General features: G+C 39.4%; 1 protein-coding gene across 8 annotated transcripts in view; it reads right to left on the bottom strand.

Moving 5' to 3' along the window:
- The window catches only part of fibcd1b (fibrinogen C domain containing 1b), a 108,489-nt gene that overhangs the window by 41,215 nt on the left and 42,258 nt on the right, over positions 1–25,016 (bottom strand). For all 8 annotated transcript variants that reach the window (XR_010325328.1, XR_010325327.1, XR_010325329.1 and 5 more), the window contains 2 exons: positions 20,435–20,591; positions 18,590–18,726 (listed from right to left, as the gene is read on the bottom strand). Coding sequence is in view for 5 of the 8 variants with exons in the window: in XM_064307828.1 (XP_064163898.1) it covers positions 18,590–18,726; positions 20,435–20,591 (294 nt within the window). In the remaining 3 variants the exon portion in view is untranslated. The remainder of the gene's footprint in view (positions 1–18,589; positions 18,727–20,434; positions 20,592–25,016) is intronic.

The raw sequence follows: 25,016 nt of genomic DNA, 5'->3' as shown, positions 1-25,016 counted from the left end.
CATACCAAATATTACCCTGAGCTTAGGATATGCTTGCGTTGGTCAGCTCTGAAATATATAACATATGAATATAAAATAGGTATTTTTGAATCTTCAGCAATCTGTCCAGTGTTGAGTACATGCTATTTGAAGTACAGTAGGCATATTTAATTTAACCTTTATTTACAAAAGGTTCAAATAAAGGATGAATAACTCAAAACAACCTCCCTGCGAGGCAAGAATGCTAATCACTGCGCCACCATGCTGCCCACATATATAGGGCTGTAGCAGCTGTCATAGCTCTGTGCTGATACACCTTGATGGAGAGCAGGCTGATGTTAGCTTATTTGCTTATAAGAAATTTTAGAGCTTGAACAGGTTCCCTTCATGTTAATGTCAAAAGTCTTTATGCGCTAATTGTTTCCTTTAAGTCTTTAAGCTAATTGAAAATACACAAATCTTGATCAAATCTACAATGTTTTTAGATTACATGAAAAGTTTGTGTTTAATGATTTAATGAAATGTAGGTCTTCAATGTACGCATAGCGGCATAGTAGCCTCAGAACTGGCCTGGAGTGCGTACTGCTGTAGCCTCCATCTTGTTCTCTACAATTATTCACTATGAGGGTGTGAAACTTCCGCTGTTAAACTCCACAGGTCTGTTGTTATACCTTCATTAACTGCCTTTTGATTTGTGGAGCAGCCTTAGACGGGAGACAATGGGAGAGGGGATTTGAAGAACTGCCACTTGTGAGGTGGCTGAAAATTAATAACTGTTGCAGTAAGTTCTCAGGGGCAGCAGTCTTTTCAGTCATAATAGTTTTGTTCAAATGGAAGACAAATCAGTATGATAGAGCATTTTTTTTCTCCCCACACTGAATTCCATTATATTGTTAGTTCCAGCTTGAATGCCCAGAGGGTATTTAAAATGAGATGCATATACAATACATAGATATAAATCTGGCAAAGTAAAAGGATGGTTATAGGCTATTTATTTTGTGAACAGAGCAGATTATTTTGTTTATGAGACTGAAGTACATTACTTTTGTCACCGCATAGAGATTTCCCACATTTCTGTAGTTTGTTTTCACTGTCAGTTAAAGGTCATGAATTGCAGGTATGCAATAGCCATACCAAATGGTTTTAAGTAACCTTTGCACCAGGACGGTATAAATTCTCAGGTAAGAAACTTCAGCCTGTTTTGCTAAAACACCCTAAGCTCTGCTACAAATGTTTTACTCCCTGTAGGGGGCAACATTGCAGAGCAGTTCCCATTTTCATTTTAACCCTATACACAAACAAATATATTTAGACAGTGTAAATATTGCTGTGTATAAAAGATCCAACTTCCCTGCATGAGAACAAAATAAGCAAGCATGAGCAAAAATTAGAGTAACTAATTATTTTATCAAATATGTCAGCTTGAATGTTTCTCCTTAGTCATCCTCATTATATTATATCCTTAAATGATCATAGTTTCATAAACCAGGAGCAAATTAATTACTGCCATGTCAGCTGGCTCATACCTTTTAAACATTAAAAAAAATAAATTAAACAGAATTTGAAGTTTTAATTTGAGGTACACACTAAATGCTAATTAGAAGATTAATTTCGGATTATTTTCCCAGATAAATTTTATTGTTAACATTACCTTAATTTAAACAGTAAAATACAAAACAGATTTCTCTATATCAGGCCTCTTTTATTCCTATCATGAATAACTTGCAGTATGCACAGAGGCAGAGTACCCAAAGACCTCTCTGCCACTATAGAGTGTTAAAGGTGGTAGTCCTACAACCCAGAAGTGAGAACATTTTTGAGCCATGGGTTCCTTCGCCAGATTTCCAATGCTTTTTTCCCCAAAGGGTTTTCAATTTATGCAGAAAGTAAAGTCTGTAGTTAATAAAAGCCTAAGAGAATTTCACATTTTGTTCAACAACATAAATTACACTCGCTGATATCTCAACTGTGAATTTTAAGCTGTTATGTTCTTTTAAAAAGTCGCTAACAAGTTGCTATATACAAACTACAGCAGTTTTTGGAATAATTGCACGTCATTTTGTCAAGCACATCATATCTCGTGTTCGCACTTGTATCGAACTAGGCTGCACTGCTCTAAATGATCATTTATAGTGGTTTTCACCCCTCATGACACTCTGTCACACTAGCTATTCAAACAGCCATGACCACTAGGGAGGTTACAGCCACTAGCTAATTGAACGTGGAAGGACTGGGGTGGGCTAGTATGAAACTTGAGCGGTATAGTCGGAAGAATAGTAATTGCGTATATGGTTCAAAAACCTAAAAAGGTGTGTAGATTTGGGGAGATAATATTGTTGAATAAAACACGTGAAAGTCTTTGCAACAGAGCTTATTTTCTTATTTTCTGAGAGAAACCATGGCAGAAGAAACTCCCTGGGTTGGCCTACAAAAAGATGTCATCACTATAACACTCCATTGATCAATATCTTCAACTTTATCTTTTGACCCCCATGGGCAATATCAAGGGGCCACTCAGCTGTTTGATACTGCTCTGTGGTAAAATATTTGATATCAGTGCTGTTTTCCACATGATTGTTGTCAGGTAGAGTTGCGGTGTGTGTGTATGTGTAAGGGATGGGGAGGAGAAGGGTGAGCATGGGGTTGAGCAAAGGGGATCGAGGAGACCCTGGCAGAGCTATTTTAGGCTTAGTGCCAATAGAGTTTGACAACATGTGGTGTAGCGGGAGATAAAAAAATAAAATAAAAACAGAAACAGCACTCACACACCCCAATGGCTCCCTTTACAATGCAGCCAATAAAAGCAGAAAATGAGAGCACAAGCCTCCTTAAGCCGGGGAAGATGCCCTCTTCTCATCGGTGTGACAGGGAACAGAAGGGTTTGGTGGCATACTCGCCAGTGTGCAGTCTGTCCGTCAGCAGAGAGGAATAACCCCCACCACTAGTCCCACACCGTCCCTTCACTTTGGCCTCAACCCCACCTAGGGGGACATCTTCACGTCCATGAATAGGAAAGCAATGGTTAGTGGGTAGAATACAGTACATGCTGGAAATGGGCTACAGGATCACCACGACCTGAGAGAGATCGTTCACAACCTCAAACTTAAGACAGCTCAGGATGACTGTCACGTTAAAGTGAATCAATCACCAAACTACACACAGTAAAGAAGGATATATTAATGTTCACATGCCATGACACACTACACAGTGAAAGGGATATCATGAAGCCGGTTCTCAATGGCCCTTTTTTTATAGATGTGTGGCCAAAGAGATTTGTGGCCAGCCTTCAAGCCAAGAATCTAAATTTTAATATGATATGAGTTACACAGAAAACATACAAATGTGTTTGTGCCTTTCTCTGTACCTGTTATTTGTTCTGAATCTCATTGCTTTGTTTTCCATTGCATTTCCACTAAATGCTGTCATGCCTGATAAAATGTCAATGAAAACTGGAAGGATTAACCTAATTACTACACATACATAAACACAAAAAGGTTTTCACAAGCAGTATGAGAACTTAATGTGCTCTTTAATGTTAAGTTTATGGGCTGATAGTTTTAGTAAACTAAGTGAGAAAAGAGTAAAGAGTAAAATGGATGAAATACACAGAATAATTAACCTACAAAAATAATGCAATGAGGTGATCGGTAATAGGTGGTGGAAACAAATAATGAATTCCAACTGGTCTGAATGACTAATGCATTCCAATCCTTCTCTAGAAGAATTGTTTTGCAGTACAGTACTGTACTTATGCAATGTCTCCAACAGCACAATCATGCTCTTTCTGGTTTCTAGTGGAGAACAATTCAAGAAAGAGAGCAGGATGGTCCTGTTGGATATAGATTTAAGAAAGAGCAAGAACATCCTGTTCTCCAACAATACAATCCTACTCTCCCTCTAAATCTGTCTCCAATAGCACACTCCAGCAATATTTCTTAAATCGGTCTCCAACAGTGCAATCCTGCTCCCTTTCTAAAAAATTTTCCCCACCAGCAGATCTGGCTCTCCTTCAAAACAGTTTCTCCTGCATTCTCCTTGAAATTTGTCTCTAGTTCTTCGTCTGCAAAAGCAATTCCAAATTCCTATCCACTGGAAGGACCTCCATTGATAGGTGCACCATTGACATGCATATTACCCCCATGTTATAATTCCAAAAATGTCAGACAGTAATAGTACAAAAAGTAGAACGGTTGACATATTTGATTTATTTGCAACCACTAATATTTTGTCTCTTGTTCTTCCTTTGAAGCGCTGATAAAAATAACTTTCAATCTCTCTTCTATTTTGTGATCACACAACTAAAGTCACTTACAAGGGTGGAGCAATTAACAACTAACAACCTTTCCTCTATATACACATTTAAACCAAGCAACAGGATATCACATACTGAGTGCTACATAAAGCAACTGATAATTCTGTTGAGCAAAATAACATATGCTCATTTAGATATCTGTGACATTTCAATTTTACAGACCCTGACAAGAGGCAACACAAATCTCATGTCTTCCCGCAGCTTATTGATGTCAGCAACGCAAGCATCTGACACCAATAGGAGAACAAAGTGTAATAAGGCGAAAACAAATTAATGTAACTTGGTGCGGTGCTTTCAGTTTCTCCCGAGGTAGGAACTATGGTTAAGTCTGAATCATTCCAACAACCTCATCCATTCTCTCAAGGAGAGAAGACAGATTCCCAAAAAATTTTTCATCATTTGCACAGACCTGTGGCTTGCCTTTCTGAAAAATAAAGTAGGCATTTTGCGCCATTATGGGAAGCTGGTACTGTAGCGACAGTACGTGGAGTGATGATTGTACTAGAAATGCTTTCTTGGCCTTGGGTTCAATCCCAGTTAGGGCACTATTGTTGTACCTTTGATGAAAGTGCCTTGACTCTATTGCTCAAGTGAGTATACAGATGTGCAGTATACGAGAAAATGCATAAAAATATAAGCAGTGCAATTCAGCTTCTGGTGAGCAAATAAATAACAGCAGAAATAACAATAAGAGGCTGTGATGTGCCTCTGGTGGGTGCTCCCTGTTCCTTATGCCTTTTCCCTGGCTTTAGACTTCATTTCTTTCTTCAAAGCAGCCCTGCGGTGAAGCCTCTTGTAAGCTCCATTTGTGAAAACAGACATCCTCTCCAGTGACACGGTTCACGGATCGTTGCACAGTTGTTGCGATGCGACCAGCCCTGCGCCCGTCTCCGTGGCGAGCACCTCCGTGCCACCTGTGAAGAACTGCTCTTCTTACCCCTGCAAATGAAGTCCCTGTAATCCTTGTATTAACCAAAGAACTACTTAACAGGCTGCCATAAGCCGGTCAAAGGCTTCGGCTCTGCCTTCACTGCTGGATGCAGAGCAGCAAAATGCTGCAGGGGCATCAGCAAGCTGACTGGAGTAGATTTAGATCTTCATCTGTGACTCAGTGGCATGGTGATCTGGTAAACACATGCTTAGCTGATCTGAATATATTGCACTGCAGTGACATCATTGTTGCTTAATGCATAATGCAAAATTCTAGAGGGAAGTGTCTTCAGATAAAGCACAACTTTCTGATATTTTGTTAATCCTATATTTTGTATTTTACATCCTTACAATCAAATTTAGACTTCCAGCCTATGCCTACTAATGTATTACATGCATACTAATACGTGCACTTTATCAAGTATTTACAAAGTATTTAAATTTGCAGAATTAGTTATATATGTAAAGCCATAAAGACAGTCTTAAGAGAAACCATGTGGGAAAATTTGTAATTCAAGCAGATACAGAAATTTATTTTTAAACATTTGTGGATTTTATGCCACCCTGCTTTTCGCTCTCTTGGGACTGAGCATTACTGAATCAGTCTGACACTGATCAATAGGGAGACAAGTCACATGTTTGATGTTTAATCTTCAGATTAAAGAATTACCATGGAGTATCTTTATTAGGAAGGACTGATGGAGAGCAGACACTCTGAGCATATAGTGGTAATGCACTCACTGGTGAAGCAAAAAGTGCTGTGCGAGAAAGAGCTTGTTTACCCTAAGCCCTGGGAAGCTGCTAATGGAGGCTCATTTCATAAACACATCCTGGCATACCTGGATGATTGATTTGCAGCACAGACGCATTCCCGTCTCATTTATCCATGTAATCTCCTGCTCTAAAATATCTCTGAGCATTCAGCGTGACCTTTGGGTCATGCAGCATAATGGCACTAAGCACACTGTCCCAGCATGCAACACAGCAGTGTTCATCTGCTGACGTATCACACCGAATCAAACTTGTGTCCTACTGTGCTTAATTAATCTGCACCAAACCACTCAAGAATATGTCTTTGAAGTGTATGAACATGTTGGCAGGTAGGCTGGCACTTCTAAATTCAGTGATTACCCCAGTACCGTGTGACTCAGGCTTCCTTTTGCATATGTCCCAGAGCACCTCCTTGCTCCTGAAACAGGAACAGTTCAGTTCAACTCTCAGGCCAGTTATCAGGTATAAGCCAAGGATACATTTCACTGCAGCTATTTCATAGCACATTTATTTCTCTGCTGTCCATGTTCACTGACCACCCCCCCCTCCCTCCACATACAACACACACACACACACAAACACCCACATCCTTGATGTAGAAGCCAGCTTTATGACATCTAGCAGTGCTAAATCCCCCTTTAGACTAGAGCCGTAGAGATCTGAATACTCCTTTTCCAGATGCTCTAGTCCTCTCCTAAACCTCCTGTAGATATGCAGACAGTTTTAGAGCCTTAATTAAGCACAGTAGGACAAATCCCCTCCATCCTCAAATGCTCATCGCAACAGGAGGCCCTGAAACATGGCCATTTTCTCCCTGTTTCTACTCCCCAGTTAATGGGCTCTCAGAGAGGGGGAAAAAGGACAACACTCAAGCCCTTGTCTGTACGCTCAAAGACAAAATGGCGTATACTGTAGACCGATCAGGGAGCTTTCTATTCCACCTTCAATGCCAATCTGCCAACCTACCCCCACCCCCACCCCTCCACGCTCCCCACTATCCCACATTCGAGACAGTGATTGAAGTTGTGAAGGCAATGGAAGAGAAATGTCTGCTCCTGGGCAGTCAGTTGGCTCTGTTCCATTGCTCTCAAAAGAAATCTCAAACTTAACACTTTAATTCCCAATACATCATACCCTAATCTATCCTTTCATCCTTTTCAAAAAAACGTATAAACCACACACACACACAAAAAAATTATATATATGTATATATATATTTATGTGCAGAAAAACTAGACTGGCCTGCACAGAGCCCTGACAACCCCATCCAAAACCTTTGGGATCAATTGGAAAGCCAACTGCAATCCAGGCCTAATCACCCAATCAGTGCCTGACCTCACTAATGTTCTTTTGGCTGAATTAATGCAAATCCCAGCAATCCCTGAAATGTATAAAAAGTGAATAAAAGGTGCTGTAATTTTTTATTAGCGAAGCCAAAATGTATAAAGAATGTCCTTTAATAGAAGCTGAGAATCTACACTTTAACTACATGTGAACTGTTTGATTACAAAACTAGAATTGTGGAGTACAGAGCTATATAGAACTCCAAAATGTTTGGGACAAAGAAACAGTGCAGATTTTATGTAAGAGTATTTTTATACATTTTAGTTTATCCAAGTAGAAATTACAGCACTTTTTACACATAGCCCCACATATATAATATCATGATGGATGAACTTACACATGTAAAATGCGAGTATTGAATTTTCCAAATGCAGAAAGAAGAAGAAACACAAAGTCCAACAGAGGCAACAATACCAATTAAAGGACTGTATTTAAGCCCTAATGGATTTCTCCATTAAACATTTGATGTATAAATGGAAAAATAAACAGAATACATCATCTGTAAGCTTTTGTGGCGAAGAACATATGCTCAGCAGGTGCGTGCATTATGAGAGATACTAAACTAATGGTGTGCTAACGTAGCGCGGTGCAAAGACCTCAGAACGTCAGCTGGAGACATAGAAATTATACTGAATCAATATTTCTACATAAATGCCATACTTTCAGAAAAATGTATCTTCCTTATTCAATTTATACAGGAAGAATAATCAACAAAATACACTTTCTACTTTGATCTACCATATAATACATTACTCATAGTGTGTACTTATATTGATATATACAAATGCATGAACCATCTCATACATAATTGAACACGTTTATTAATATGTATCAAAATCAATCAGTGATTTTTATTGAAGTATTCATACCTCATTCAGAAATACCCATTATAAAATCAGAAATGCTCTTTTACCTACTTGACTTAAAATGTTAATTATGTTTTTTCTATGGAGTAAACATAAAACTATGACAAAATGTTATTGTAAGTTATATATATCTTAGTTGTAAAGTTGTAAAGTCAACTGAAAAATCATACATTTTTATTCTAGAATTTTATTCATGCATTGCTGTCAAAATGATGTGGAAGTTGTAGTACATAAAGAAAAAAAGATTAATATTAATATCACTTAGTGTCCACTATGATTAAAAAAGTATATTTAATTAATATAATCATTATTTGACTAGTCCAGGCTTTATATTGCTTAATTTATGTCATACCCATTTGTATACAGTGAATTTCACTGTATTGCGAGTTCAATAACTGTTTTGAAGATTGAATTGTCAGAACTCCCTAGATGAATCCTTTCAGCTAACCATGTTCAAGAGAACTAAAATAATTATAATTGGCATCACAATAATCACAGCCATATGCACCGTTATGTATTCACTACGAATGACTATAAAAAATAATGGGTAAAACATGGCCCTGCTAATTACTGACACACCACAAAATAGTAACATTTCTTTTCATTTTTCCATATCTAGGCTACTGGTAAATAAACTTGTAAATAAACTGGTTCAAGACTGAAACACTTGAGTGTGTTTTTACCACAAGTTCACTTCACTTGGAATGTTCAAAAAATAGACTCCTTGAACATTCTGAACATTCTAAATGCACTTGGCATCAGACATATGCAGAATGCACACAATCATACATCTAACCCAAAACTTTTACATTTCACTTTATTCCAGAAGTTAATATTTTAAAGCTATAGTACTACTTTTGATAAAAGCACCATTTGATAATGCAACCCCACATACTGTAGCAGTAGGAATATATCTGCTTCCATCAATTATTAATAAACTCTTCATTTTAGCCTGTTCCTTTTAGCAAATAAAATAATAATAATAGAATACATTACCCTATGCCCAGGCCACATATTCTATTAGAATATGAAATTCTCCAAAGGTAGGAAGTGCAAGTTCTGAGGATTAATGCATTTTATTTTCTCCACTGAGACTGGAATTGAAATTCAAGCCTGTCCGTAATCACAGAAAATCATTACTTGCTGCACGATCAATCATCTAGCCCAGTTCTCTTACTGTGCTGGGGTCAGTCATTTAAAACAATCTTTCGCTGAGAGAAACATCTTGCCCATCAGAATATAAATAGAGTGGCAAGGAGAAAAAATTGTAGAGCTTCAGACCTTTAGTGGTCATGTAAAATTCAAGCTGAGGAGGGAGCAGAGAGAAAGAACCATTTGACAAGACTACCCCCCTTCCAGCATTAATGTTACTTTTATCTGTCACTATCTTTTTAAATCTGCCATCAGGAAGAGTCTGCTTTTCCCTTCCTCCTCCCTGCCGTGTTATGAGAGCAGAAAAACACAGCAATTACTTGGTAACCTGATCGCTCTCAGAGCTCTGTGCATCGGCAGGGCTGAAACTAGCTGGAATGAAAACGCAAGCGTCAAGCTAGACTTTTCAGCTGCCGCTGCCTGATCGACTAAAATGTTCTACTCCCTTGTCATGTTCCCTCTAGACAACTGTCGAATGGAAAAGGAAAAGGAAAAAAAAAAGCATACTGTCATTCTGTGAAAAAACACAGAGAAAAGGGGGGTGTCTTGGCTTTGGGACAAAATGTTATTCCTACAGGATAAAATCAAGTGCCACCAGTGTTTTCGTGTGCAATGGCCCAACTGCATCCCAGTCGCTGTCAGGAAAATACATTTTCTCTGGAATAAATGGAATCTTGTTATATGTTAAATGTTCTCTCTATGGGGAAGACAGATACTAATTTTTTATTTTCTTTGTGCCACAGACTGTGCAGACTGCTGTGCACCATGTGGGAGTTAAATGAAAGAAATTTTTGTTTTCCCACTCATTTCCACTGGTAAATGAAGGTTTCATTTCTTTCTGGATCCACATCAGTGAATAAACTCAAAAGGTGGTAGTGTCAATGCCATATATCACTGTAACTGTGATTGTGCATTATACAAAAAAAAGAAGAAAAATTCCAACATCAGCACCACAAGTTCAAAGAAGTTGTGCTTAAATTGAATTTGGCTATATTTGTTTTGACACTATTCAGAATTCTGTTCTTTACACTGTATACTAATGCCAGAGAAATTGGTTGGTTTCATTGATAAAATGATCAACTTATTGAACTTGATTTGTACCAGAATCACTGAGGATGAATGTAGTGGATTCCTGCATTTTAACAACAACTGCATAATACACTCACAGCACAGCAGAGCTCATTAAACTTTAGATTTTTAGCTTAATCCAGGAGTTTAAATATACTTAAATATTAAATTTACTTTATCAGACACAAATCAAATCTATTACAGCTAATTCAAAACTAAACATTTTACCATGTGTACTTGTGGGTCTGAAAATATAGTGCCGTGAAAAAGTATTTTCCCCCTTCCTGATTTCCTCTATTAGTGCATACTTGTCACACTGAAAGGTTTTAAAAAACGTATTTTGTGTTTACTCAGTTTCCCTTTGTCTAATATTACATTCAGTCTAAAGGTCTGAAAACATTCAGTGTGACAAATATACAATGATAGAGGAAATCAGGAAGGGGGCAAATACTTTTTTCGTGGCACTATACCATGCTATCACTGTATTCTGCAATTCTGCAAGATTGTCCTCAAAATCCATTCCCATTTGTTTCCTTTTATATATTTCTTTTTTCAATTGTCCTCCATATTTATATAATTCTTCTGGATAGGTAGAAATTAAAATCAAGGCCCTCACACGAGGAGTCTAAGAGAGAGAAAAAACTTTAATAACAGGGACTTAGAACATTTCAAAAACTTCCAGTGACCTACACATTGTGGCTGCAAAACCCTTTTCAGGGTCAAAACCTGTGGATGAGCTGTACTTCACAGAAGAAAATGACAGCATATGGTTCGCTGCTCACTCAAATTGTGCATTGTGCTGCCTAAATTTGTTTTCACTCTCTTCTGTAATTTTCAAGCAGTGAAACATCCTTGTAGTCATGCTAATGGGGGCTGTGGACATGAGTCGCATTCAAAAAGTGAAGCAGAACTGTGCCTACACAAAAAATAAAATAAACTAAATGCTGCTGCTGGAATGTGTGGTCTAGCATTTGCGCTAGTGTAACATGTCACTGATGGTTGTAACACATGGAGTTTTCCACAGTTGTCTGACTGTCCTGGTCAAAGCATTTATGTGGGCTATTAATCAGCACTTTTTAGAAGAGCAATGACTGACATTAACTTCTAGACAAATTAATATGATTCCAGTGAAAATGTATCACAACTATAAAACTCTGGAGCAAAATGGGAAAATCAGGGAGAAAGAAATCAATTTCACACAGGGTTTACACCTCCCAGCAGTAATGATCCCACTGGCACATTCTCTACACTATTTTTTCTTTGTACAATAGGCCAGTTGTTCCCAAACTTTTCAGACCCAAGGCACCCCTGCAAATAATTTCCATTTTCACAGCACCCCAAAATGTCATATGTAGTTTGCAACATCTTATACACGTTTTTATGCTCATAGTATGAATTGATGGTCAATCTAATAAACCTTTATTAAAGACAGAAACAGGTGAACTTGTCAAAATATTAAATCCGCTTCATTCAACAGACTAGGCTGCATTTTTAAAAATGACATATTTAGGATATTAGTTAAGCGGTTGAAACGACAGCCTCTCCCCTGGGAGACCAGGGTTTGAGCCTTACTAGATCCCTACAGCTACCCTTTGTTTCGCAAATTAAAAAAATAAAATTAATAATAAATAAATAAAATTGACACAATACTGGATCAAGCTGCTTTAAATACAAGCTATATCTAATTGTTCAATTAAAACCCATCTCAGCAGAAGGGGCGAAGGGCCAGGCATTCTTATTTTTTCTTAATTAATCTTTCTTTCTATGGTGAAATTTACACAACCATTAGATGTCGCTTGTCTAGCTAAAACGTAAAAATGGGTTGTTTCGCATTTGACCAAACGTACTAAATTTAGGCTACATTCAGACTGGATGTAGACGGAGGTTGAATGTGCGGAGTTTCTAATTCATTATGAGCTTGGAAAAGCTTTATTATGAACTTAAATCAGTTGAGCAATTTATTAGTTTTATCATAACATTTTCATTTTAACATAACTTAAACTTCCAGGCACTAGGGCTGTCATCAGCCTGAGGTCGAACTTAACCTTCTGTATTCGAATACCATTTACATAGCCTATGCATATCAATATGCAATATCATAATATTCAGTGATGCTCCCTGTAAACTAATAGGCCTAAGCATTATTGTCCACTAGAGTGTAGCAACCACACAAAGGGACATTGGCATATTGTTCAAAATATAATGTTTAATTTAGTTATGCAGTAGTAGATCTTCACTGTATTAGTGCAGTTCACTCAACTCAGCAATTATCTCAACTAACGAAACTGACCAACAATTTCAACAAATGAACTAAGCATATAAAGCACATTGTCTCAATGGTGTAATATGCCACAGCCTGGCATTTATTAAGCACAATACAAGATAGCACAATAGCCCATAAGTGCATTTCAACATTGTTGAAACATAGATAAAGGCACAGCGAGCGACATTCGGCTATAGGACCAGTGTGCAACGCAGTATAGGCTAATACAAGCACATAGGGCACAATGGCGAACAGCCTAACTACTGTGGTGGCTGTGATCATTGACAGGTGAAAATCCCAGTTTTGTCTTAACAGCAATATATACAATAAAACACATTCAAAAGGGTGAAATGCCTGCACTATACAAATGCACATTTTGTATTTTAAAAAATTTGTTTCAATATCGAAACTTATCTAAAGCTTCAGAGCAGGAAATAATTATTTTTCATGGAACCACTGGCTACATTCTTGCTGTTTGAGAGTTACGATAGCTGTCCATAGTGCTGAACAAGCATCATTTCATATTGGCAAGGAAAACGAGACAGTAAACTTAGCCTGTCTGTTTTCCTTTTCTGATGTGACAGGGGACTTTATCGACATCTACCCACCCCACGTAGGCATTGGACGGAGTGTAGCACAGTGGGTAAGGAACCGGGCTTGTAACCAAAAGGTCGCAGGTTCGATTCCCGCGTAGGACACTGCCGTTGTACCCTTGAGCATGGTACTTAACCGAAATTGCTTCAGTATATATCCAGCTGTATAAATGGATACAATGTAAAAATGATATGTAAAAGTTGTGTAAGTCGCTCTGGATAAGAGCGTCTGCTAAATGCCTGTAATGTAATGAAAACAGAGTTGCATTCATGAACGTGATGGCGCTTGTAGAACACACTTACATAGGCCCTATTCATCTGAATTACAAAATGCGGGACCTTGTTGAAAAAATTTGTTGAATGATATTTGATTATTTTTTAGAATATTTTTTGACAGTGCTACAAGGCACCCCTGGAGGGATCTCGCAGAACCCCAGGGTGCCCCAGCACCCACTTTGAAAAACACTGCATTAGCCAAGCAGACGTTTTTAGTAAGAGGGACAAATATTGTTCACATGTTGTAATCCACTTATACAGCTGCATATTTTCTTGAAGCCTATCAAATGAAAAAAAAAAAAAAACACTAACACACCCCCACTGGGTCTTATGAAACTCTGGTCACAACGGTGGTACTATCTGCACACACCACACAAGCATAAAGGCTGGTTGCGAGGGACTTCTTTACCCATGTCATAGCCTCTCTTTAATGAACATGCTGCTCTGGAGTCATAGCCACAACAACAGCTTCAACGCCACACATGCAGCACAGAGAGAACAGTGTCAGAATGCAGTAAATGGCCCTTTGGCTAAATGTGACATTTTCTCAGATTTCACTCAGCTGAGGTACGCACTCATGCTGGGGACGTCACGCTTGTTTCCAAACACACAACTCCCACAGCTGCCTCGCAGATGTTTGTGCTCCTGATGACGACTGGGAATGTGCGATCTGCTTCACTTCCCTGCAGTCTGCCGCACCATTCACCGGCCTCCTTATTTCCCCCCCTTCTGATCCACTCCCCTCCGGTGCAGTGGGAGGCAGTGTGGGAGAACAATCCTCTGGGCTCCTCCGATTACCATGTTAATTACTCGCCTGCCATTGCCTCCCAGGAGTGTGTGTGTGTTTGGGTGTGCATCTTTCTGCGTGCATGCTTACGTGTGTGTGTGTGTGTGTGTTTGGGTGTGCATCTTTCTGTGCGCATGCTTACGTGTGTGTGTAAGTTTGTGTGCGTATCTTCATGTGTGCCTGTTTATGTGTGTGTGTGCCTGTGTGTGTGCACATGCATATCAGTGTCTATGTGTGACCATATGTATGCTAGTCAGTCAGAGTACATATGCATTTGGTTTTTGTGTAAAGTTTTAAGTGAATGTTTACTTCAGCAAGTACATCTATCCTCTGTAGTCCCTTGCATGTAGCTGTATGAGCATGTGTGTCACAGTATTTTGGATTTGACTGGAAGAGAGAGAAGAATGTATTTTTATTGTGGAATCATTTGTTAAAGCATATTGTTGTGTGCGCACATGTGTCTGTGTGTGAGAGAGTGAAGGGGGGAATGTGTGTGAGACAAGATGATATATATTTAGTTACGTGTAAGTGTGATTGCGAGTGCTCACGAGAGTGGGAAATTGAGAAATCGGGCAATGACAGGCCACACAGCCTGCCAGTGCCACCAGTCACATCGACAGCCAGGACTGCATCTTCAACAGAAAACTGCCTGAGGCAAGAGATGATGTATAAAGTCCCAAAAATTATTAGTTCTCCATAGCAGCTCTACTTTCACGTCTCTGGAGACTCCTGGTTTTGGAATGTGCTTGGTAAATAAAAAGGAAAAAGGGGAGAGGGAAAAAGAAGATTCTACTCCATTAAAAACTAGAGGAGCAATGTCTCCCATCCAATGCAAGCACTGTAATCGGGGGATGCATTTTGAATCATATGCTATCATCGCAAGCACTCGGATAAAGAAAATCTGTCATTTAGATCTGGTTGAGAGCAGCCATTTGTTTGCAATTTCACATTAAGCCTTTCACTGGATTATTGTGGTAGCAATTCAGATAAGTCAGCTTTGGTTCTCTAGTTCAATGTTAACTCCCATTGGAAAAATGTCCTGCCCCTTTGCTATAACTTATTCATTTCCAGTTGAATTTGAATTAAACTGATTACTGGTTTTTAAACCTCATTAGTCTCACAAATATTTTATACTTAACTAAACCTATGGACCTATGCCATTAATATTCTTCTCACTTCTTTTATTTTTTGTACCTGAACACTAATACAGTAAAACTATGGTAAAACTATATTTGAAACTGGAAAGCTTCTGTAAACAAATTCCAAGATGCTATCCTCTAGCAATTCCCACTGACAAGGAACATGAATGCCTTTCTTGCTGAAATTAAGACAGAGAAGATAATCAGGCAGAAGTTACTTGGCAAATTCCAAACAAAGAGAATGCCCAAAAACCAGTAACACCCTTTTGCTGCACAAATTTGCATGCTGATGTTCACTTCAAGGTAAAGCTGAAATGAGGTTATGTTTGCATATGATATTTACAAATGTCAAACCAAAAGCCACAGTGAAATTTTTTGGGAGATTGTAAGTTCAGTGGAGCTAGTACCAATATATTTCTGGCAATTCCGAGCAGCATTAAATATTTCAAGATGACTCATGTGAACCTTATTTGTTCCTGAACTTATGTAAAGATTCAGCAATAAAAATGATTTTGTAATGAACGTAAAAACAGCATGACAGCATGTTGTGTATGTCATAAAAGCACGGCAGCATGTCAGTGTTCTTTATTGTGGGTACTGTCTGCATACATAAACTCTTCCTCTCTCAGGCAGGTTGGAAGAATGAGAAACAGCTCCGTTGCAAGTACCACTTTTAAAAATATTTTTCCATGATCACACCCAAATATTTAACATACTTTAACATTCTCTATGAAAATAACTTAACAAGAAAGCAAGCAACAATCAACCATTTAATTTTAATTTAACACTTAGATTATCTTTTAGGTATTTAGCAGTTGCTTTTAGCCAGATCTTTCTCAAGGATACAACTGCAATGTCACTGCTAGAAAGTAAACCTACAACCCTGGAGTTACGATCCCAGGTCCTTATCCATTGTGCTACACTGTCTATTCTCGCTTAAAATGACATTATCTTATTTCCATCCAGATTAAATGAGAACTCCAATTGTCTGTAACTCCAGCGGTCACCGTTCATTCTCCCTTATGACAAACATTCAAATATAAAAATGTATATAAAGGTCATTAACAGTTTTATCACAGGAGGTGCATTTTTAGGTGCCATATTGCCATGAAGGAACGTTATGATTAAGCTTATGTTTTACAAAAAAGACTTGATAAAATTATTTTTCGAACAATACTTGTGAATCCCCAACTCACCAAGATAATTTAAGGACAAAGGGCATATATTTAATCATAGACTTTGTTGTCATGTAGGAATTATCAACATTTTGAACATGGCTAGCTGGTATCAAATTTAAATTCAGAGATGCCGTTCTACAGGTCTGACAAATGCATGCAAGCATCTCTATGTTACCATCATAAAGGAAGTTTTTGCACCCATTATGTGGGGTGTACCATTTCTACATGTCAAGACAAGATTTTGAAATAGCTTGATATTTGAATAGATGATGTGGTATGTGCAATAACAGTAGTTTTAATGATCCCACTAGTTGATTGTGTAAAAACACAGTACAGTCATCTCTTGGGGTTTCTGAGGTATAGTGGATTATTTGACATCATGACAGATTGCTGCAGAGTGGCTGTGCTACATTTGCTACCTACCCCATGAAACATGATGCCAATCATCTGGCCATTTACATGAGCAAAATTATACCCCTATCTTAATGTTCAGGTGCATTTCAAACACATGACACATTCTTATTTCAATATAAAAAAGATGAAAGGAAGCAGGTGAAATAGATTGCACTGAACAGCAGAGATGAAGCTGGCCTTGAGTACAATACGAGAGGTTATTGAGAATTTTTACCACAGCTGCACAGGTTTATGATAATATCTGAAAAATGGGCCCTGCCAGGGATACAATTCTTAGATTCCTAGTAGGGCTGTGCAAAAGAATGGGCTGATTCTGATCACCAAGACATTAGGAATACAGAGTGAAACAGTATTATAGCCTTTCTGTTTGTGATGAATGAGACAATGGCATGGTGAGACTGAAATATATGCTTATATTCGGAAAACTGACGATGAAACAACCGTCTGCAGAGCAGACCGTGTCCGAAGTTTTAAACTTTGTAGGACATTTTCATTTTCTGACTCAAACGTATTACCGCTGAGGACTGTACTGTACTGGACTCTTTCCTTTTCTGATGTCCACAGCTTTAGCACGCATCATGTGACAGTGGATGAGACAATAGCCTCATTCTATCCTAGTTCACCATACTGTTCCGTTTCCTAGCTTTGTGGAGTCACAGTGCCTGTGTCAGGGTTCTGCAGGTGAAGCTGATTGAGGATCTGATTAGCTGATTGATGATGATGCGCACCTGTGTCCACCTGACACCTCAAGTGGATAAAAGCTTGAAGACTGCAGTTAAAAAACTCCTGTTTGCTTCCTTAGCTGGCTTGCTTGTGGTTTTTAGAATTTCAAGCCACCGTGTTTTGCCGCACGTTTTGTTTTCAACTAGTTTTGCGTTAGTGTATTTTTTTATTGTAGGTTGCAGGTGGTCAGGCATTTTCATTTCTTTGTTTTTTTTGAACACTTTCAGGTCAGAGTAGGAAAGGAATTTGCCAGAAGACTCACTCCTTTTGCTTTGCCTCAGTAGAAAGGGACAGTACTGTGTTTTTGTTTTAGGTAAGGAGTAGCTTAGCTCTAGTCTGTCTACTGCCTAGACCGTCCTGTCAACCTACGTGTGGCCATCTGTTGTCTATGTGTGTTTTATTGTTTGTAAAAAATTATTTTTGTTACTTTATGTAGACATTGACTTTTCTGGCTAGTGGCATTAGTTGTGTGTTACTGTCCATTGTAGTCCCTGATTATTGTAACCCTGGTTGACTTCAGTGACTTTAGTATTCAGTCCCACTGCGCAAAGATGAGTTGCATAATTGAACACAGTTACCTTACGGTGTCTCATCACTGAGTCAGCTTTGTGAGCTTAAATTTTCTCTGTGACACATCCATTGCACATGCTCATATGAATGTGTGTGTGAATGTGTGAGTGTGTTGGTATACCTGAGCAGGGCCTATCGTACTGTTAGAAGTCTGTGCGTATGTGCGAGTCTGTGTGGGTGCGTGAGTGCGCAGGCCTCATGACTCAGTGGTCAGTGACGCTCACCGTCCAGCCGCCTCCATCTGTGGACATGTCACAAAAGACCTGGAAGCCGGAGGGGTAGTGTATGGGGAAGATGGAATATATCCCGTCCTCCCTCTGTCCGTTGGCGTAGATGTCGCTGCAGTCTCGAGGCCGAGAGCCTAAGAGAGTGATAAGGGAGAGAGAGAGAGAGAGAGGATAAACTTACGAGTAATGCATAACTGTAGATGACAGTTTCCTCTTTGCAAGTTTTTGGAAAATAGAATGTACCGGTAATTAAAGACTGTGAGGAGGTGTCAAAATAACCCGCAGTGCTCTGTCACAGCTCCTCTACCTGTCAAATCTCTGACATCTCCACGCTCCACCCATCACAACTGTATCTGCCCCAGTCCCATTGATAGCAAATCCCTCTCCCATCTTTCCTCTGATCGCTCTCACCAGACAGCCCGGCGCTAAGTATGTCACAGGGGAATTGCCCACAGAAACTCGAAGCAGAGGCTTGTGCAGACGGGGAAGGGGGGTATAAATGAGGGAATGCCTCAAACAGCACTGCCTAATGGATTATGCATGACTGCTTGCAGTGGGTCAAGATCAGGGATGCAAAATAGGGATGTCCTCTGACATGGCCAATGTATAAATTTACATGTTATGGAAGCATAAGTGGAGCATGCGTGCCGCTGGGTTTTTCCTAGTCAATCATCTTTGGCTGACATTATTCTGGGAGGACCCATTATAAAGTACAGCTCTCACACTTAAAATAAACAGCTGATATCTCTATGACACTGATGTCTACGGTACTTTCAGTTCCTTTTCCCCCTTAATCTGTAGGCACAATCAGTGTTCACAGGTTCAGTATTTTAACAATAAACACATGCTATAAGTTGAACAGCCAAAGATTGGGGTACTTAGTCTCTGTCAGCACCTGTGAGTACACTGTCATTGGCTTCCAGCTCACTACTTGACAACCAGGCATTGACGGAGTGTGAAATTGCCAAAGGATTTTCACACAGTTTAGAGAATACATTTGCTGGAAACAGAAATGGTTTCTCACCTCGATTCCAATTAAGTTCATATGCAGTCTATCCACATGAATGTCTGACTCCTGTGCTTTTGTGTATGCAAAATATTCAGTACTTTTCCAGTGAATTAGAAAATGACAGGAATTTTGAAAATGACAGGAAACTGATGGAAAAACTACAGTAACTAACAGAACTAATGGTTCACCTTGAACTTCCTTGTGAAAGGCCTGCAAACAGGAATCCAGCCTTGTTATTCCTTGTTATTGTCTAAGTTGTGCTGTGTGTAATGGCAGGATTTAGAAAAAGGTTGACATTTCAGGTGGGTATCCCTCAGCTATAGACCATATTGTACAGCGCTCTAGCCTAAGAACTCAGATGTAGTGAAAAAAATATATTATGGGACATTTGGGTGGCACAGCCAGCTAAAAAACTGGTTCTCAGTGCAGTAATGTGCCCTATGGTGCTGACTGTTCCGAGTTTGACCAGCAGCCAGCAGCCCTGCATGGCGTTGCAGAATTTCCCATAGTGTAGCCTAGTGATGCTTCAGTTAGAATGGACTCTGCGTATCGGGGTGATGGTACAAGTGGAAATATGATCTGGACGATAAAAACTGATGAATAAGTATAAGATTATATTATGCTTTAACAAACACTGCGCAGGAATTGTAAACAATGGGTGGGCACAAACACACACTAGTTTCTTTCGGAGTCTGCCTTTTGAACAGCGGGTGAGCATTATGTTCTAATTTGATTTGCGTCCCTCATGCAAAACTGCAGCGCAACGAGAACCACCGTGTAGGAAAGTGGAATTAAATCTGGACAAATATGACCCAAAGAACGGAAGTCCTCACCGTTGGCACAGCCTTTGAGCCGCGCCCCGCGGACAGGAGCCCGCTGGAGATCCGCCTTCAGCCGGGTCTTGACGCCCGTCTCCTTCTGCATGGAGTTGAGGGCATCGCTCACCGAGTTCACCACCTTCACCATGTTGATCTGGCTCTCCGACAGCAGCTGCAGAGATACACACATATACACATATCATTGCACACAAACGCATGATGGCACCAATTTTTTTTGCGCAACCTATATTGTACATTATCTGTGAGCCTTGGTTAGAAAGCAAAGAAAATACCAGTTTTAACAGACCATGTTGAATTTTAATTAGAACCGGATGTTGTGGTCAGATGAGACCCCTGGCTCTCCGACCAACTTTTCATTTTATCAGAACATTCCCATGTGAAAAAGTATACTTCAACATTCTTGGAGTATAATTATATAAATGTGAATTATACTTTATGTATAATAAAGTATAATTCGGCATTCTATTTTTTCACATGGGTTTGTTTTTGTATAAAACGCTGAAGTTTTCCAATTTAGCATGCAATATAGCTCATTACTCAAATTGTTTATTTTACAGTCTTTTTTTGCTCATCTTTAGGAAGGATGCCAACATGCAGCATTCATGTACGTAATAATAGCCTGCCTGATTATGCATCCAGAGTAGGAGTTTGTTTGAAGTACGATTAGCTGCCTCCTAGCCACACTAATGATCTCTCAAGATATTAGCATTATTCACTGGGCAGTCAAAGGAGCTAAATCATCCCTACAATGTTCCGGAATATTTGGAAAAGAGGGGGTTCATTTGAAATTTATAGCACTCCAAATATACAGTAGATGAAGCTATCTGCTCTGGTAACACATAACCCACGTTGAGAATGCCTTTGATTTGAAATAAATGTGTTCCAAAAGTGCGCTGAATCCCCCATTAAATTGTTCACCTTGTTCTACTCAGTGAGCCCAACAGCTTTGTAGCTAGCAAGGTTGAGAAACTGGGCATCGCAAATTCACTTTCTAATATCTGTAGTGGTTAATTTCTGAACAGTATAAACAATGTCATGACCTGTGCTCAGTCACCTCTCTGAGTAATAAAGTGATTCAGCTATGAACGACAGACAAATTGATATAAAAGTCCTTTCATTCTTTAAAAGTACAGCAGCTCATTTTTTTTGATGCCTGATCACACTGACAGAGGAAATACTGCTGTCTGGTCCCTCTACCCTTCTTCACCCTCAATAAGATCACTTCCAGGGAATCTGAACCAGCTCCCTCTTCCCTTTCATCTTCTCTCTCCTCCTCTGCCACCACGATGAGCGAAGTGAATGTGTCAGGCGTCTCCTGAACCGGCCCGGCGGCGTCTACAATGTCCTCTCTGACCTCGGCAGCACAACACCAGAGTAATTAGACTACAAAGTAATAATGTTTGTCTTGACAAATGAAAGCACTGACCCACTTTAGGGTGTGATCCACTGTGGACTTGAGTGGGTCGGTGTGAAATTCGCAGTTGTAATTGGCCTTGGGGATGTGATGTCCCCCCCCCCCCACCCCCCTACCTCCGTCTCTATCTAAAAGGTTTTGTTTCTTCCACCCAGTGTCCTCGTTAATCAAAGAGATATGCACATGCTATTGCTTTATGCTGTGCATGTAATAAACAATCCATCCTCCGAGCCGGGATTGAGCACTCACATCTGTTCTGCAGCTCGCTGTTTTTAAAAACGGAACATATTCACCGGAACAAAAGATTGATGAGCGTATCCAGTGAAAATCTACAAAGAGGAAGATTGCACAGACTTTTGATTATTATCAAAGCACACTGAAGATGCTATTAAAATCTGAATGCATTGCTTTTGTGTGGCTTTTAAAATGCAATTTAGATTGTAATTTTCTGTTCTTTTTAACTAAACTGCAGGGCTGAAGCCAATAAAGCTGCCCCTCACAGCAATTTCAACAGTGTCCAAGATGTTAGAAGCCCAGGAACCAAACACTTGCCATGTCAGCTGATGGAGTGTGGTACAAACACAGCGTGGCAAGTTCAGGGATCACCAAAATTAACTTGCCAAACAGTATTTTTGAGGAAAGCGGTGAAAAATAAAACCGTACTAAATTTTCTAAACATTTATTTTTAAGTCAATGTTAAGGTGAAAGGGTGATTAAATCCAGGCCGCAGTTCAATAACAACCAAATAATCTGAGTAATAGTGCAATCTTATTTGCAGTCCGAGGCCTCTGTCTGAGTGTGCTATTCCTTCGCTGTGGTTCTCTGGCAGGATGCAGATGGCCCTTTCAGAGCATTTTGGCATTCGGGAAGAGGGAGGGAGTGTCAATGAGCATCAGCTTCACCTCCGAGCCAACAAATGAGTCACCCTGCTCCTTAATTTCACTGACTTTGTGAGCCAAAGAAAGAGCAAGGGACAGAAAAGTGCACCAGTCTTATCACTGCACAGAGTCAGATGCATCAATTAAGCAGCAATTAAGCACCGACCAAGGTTCCATAAGGCCACTCTGTGGGGGTGTTAAAGGTTAATCGTGTGTGTGCATCTGTATGAATGATAGAGTGTGAGTATGCCCACGCACGCACACACACACACACACATCTGGCTCCATTTGATTTTCAAATTTGTCGCGGATGCGGTGACCCATCGAACAGAGGACATTGTCGGTTCAAATGGCCCGTTAAATACCAACGCTGAAGAATCATGGGGAAGGACAGAAGAGGCGGGGTTTGCAATGCCTGTCTCTATCCTCCCGCTCTAACCTTCAGAGTTTACAGTGTGGACATTGGAGTGCTCCTAAGTGCTCGTTCTTGAAGATGCACTGTGGGATCCTTTTCTAGCATGCCTTGTTGATACAGTATATGTCAAAACAAATAGTCTCCTTTTTCATGGGAAAATTTCCACAACTACAGTGCATGCGTATGTTCAATTTGAACCATCAAGAAGAACATGCTCTGCATGTGTTGTACATTATATAAAAATAAACAATAGATTTTGCAGGTAGCAGATGCTCTAAAGCAGAGACATAGATTACAGCTCATTTTTACATCTAGATAGTTTACTGAAGCGATTCAGGTTAATTACCAAGGGCCAAATAGCAGTGACCCATGCCAGGAATTAGAACCTTTGAATTGCAAGCAAAGGTACCAAACCATTGTACAGCACTCACATACATGTGATTTATTTGCCCCACATTTCTAAAACAAATAACTTTTACTGACAGTCCATGTTACTTCTATTTATTATAGACAACAGAGTATATTCTAATATACAAATGAACATCTTCAAAATGTTCCCAGCTCATTGTCCAAAACCATTTATTTTTAATCTCCTCTAGTATTCCTGCTTTTGGTCATGTCGGAGTTTGTCTTTGAGAGTTTTATAAACATTTCTTCTGTTTAAATGTCAAATTGACGAATCCTCTCATACCAAAGCGTAATTTCTATTTTTGTTTTCATTTCTTCTGCAGTTCCAGTTTCTGGAAGTTTCTTATTGTGTACAGAGCTGCCAACAGAGATAACAACAGAGCAGCTTGGGGCATCCTGTGGGCTCGCTAACAATGGTTAGCTTTATTGACAGTTAGAAAATTCACCACTGACTCTGGGGAGAAGACTATGTCTAAAGGCACATGGAGAGAATGTTCAGATACAAAATGTAAACATGCCTTGACAGTGCTAATGATGCACTGTCCTCCTCTAAGTAGACCAGTGCCCTGCCCCAGATATGCAGACTTCACAATATCTGAGAAGAAAAGAAGTTAACGACTTCTTCTGTAGTGAATTTTAGAAACAATCTATGGTTTTGCTGAAGAGTGAATCTGCATATACAAGATTTGTATTGACACATGCCTTACAAACCCACAACTCTGCCTGCAGCAACACATTCTCAGTGCTTAAGCACATAAAACGTGTTTGGGTCTTTAGTTGTGAACAGTGGCTGAAGTCAGTGGCACCATTTGCATGTTCTGCTACTCCTCCGTCAAGGATTTTCTTTCAGGGATAAGGGCTGGTTAACCTCAGGGAATTGTGACTTGAAATTGAAATATAGGTCTACAGTTTTAGACCCAGGAGAAAATACATATTGAACACAATAATGGCCTGACACAATCCTGGCTCACAACTGAACAGCTTCACCCATTGATGGTAGAAGGTGCTTAGGTGATTCTATGAGCCAATTCCACTCAGGTAAAGTGTTTGGTGGCCTGTACCAAGTATTTAGAAATATTATTGTTTGCTCATCATGTGAATGTGCAGTGTGTGATTTCTTACAACTATAAATATTTTCTAATAATTCAGTAATATGGCCCAAAAGGTTTAAGATTATAATAATATTGCAAATTATTACAAATAAGTATACCTATGGGGAACAATATAATTTTTAGAGTGATAAATACACACAGGAAAAGGAATAAAAAGCCCTCTTAAGGTGTAATCACTCTTAAACTAACAGCACCAATAACAAACACTTTTTCCTGCATTCTTGTGAAAGGTGCTTGCTGTGGCTGAGTACGTGATCTCGTTGCTATGCTAGGAGATACATTTGCATGGCCTTCAGCCTCCAAATGAATTTCAGTGTATTTATGACTAACTCTTTCTCCCAGAAGATTT

Source organism: Anguilla rostrata, chromosome 14 (genome assembly GCF_018555375.3).
Source record: "Anguilla rostrata isolate EN2019 chromosome 14, ASM1855537v3, whole genome shotgun sequence".
Classification (NCBI taxonomy): domain Eukaryota; kingdom Metazoa; phylum Chordata; class Actinopteri; order Anguilliformes; family Anguillidae; genus Anguilla; species Anguilla rostrata.
This window is presented reverse-complemented; position numbering and strand designations above follow the sequence as displayed.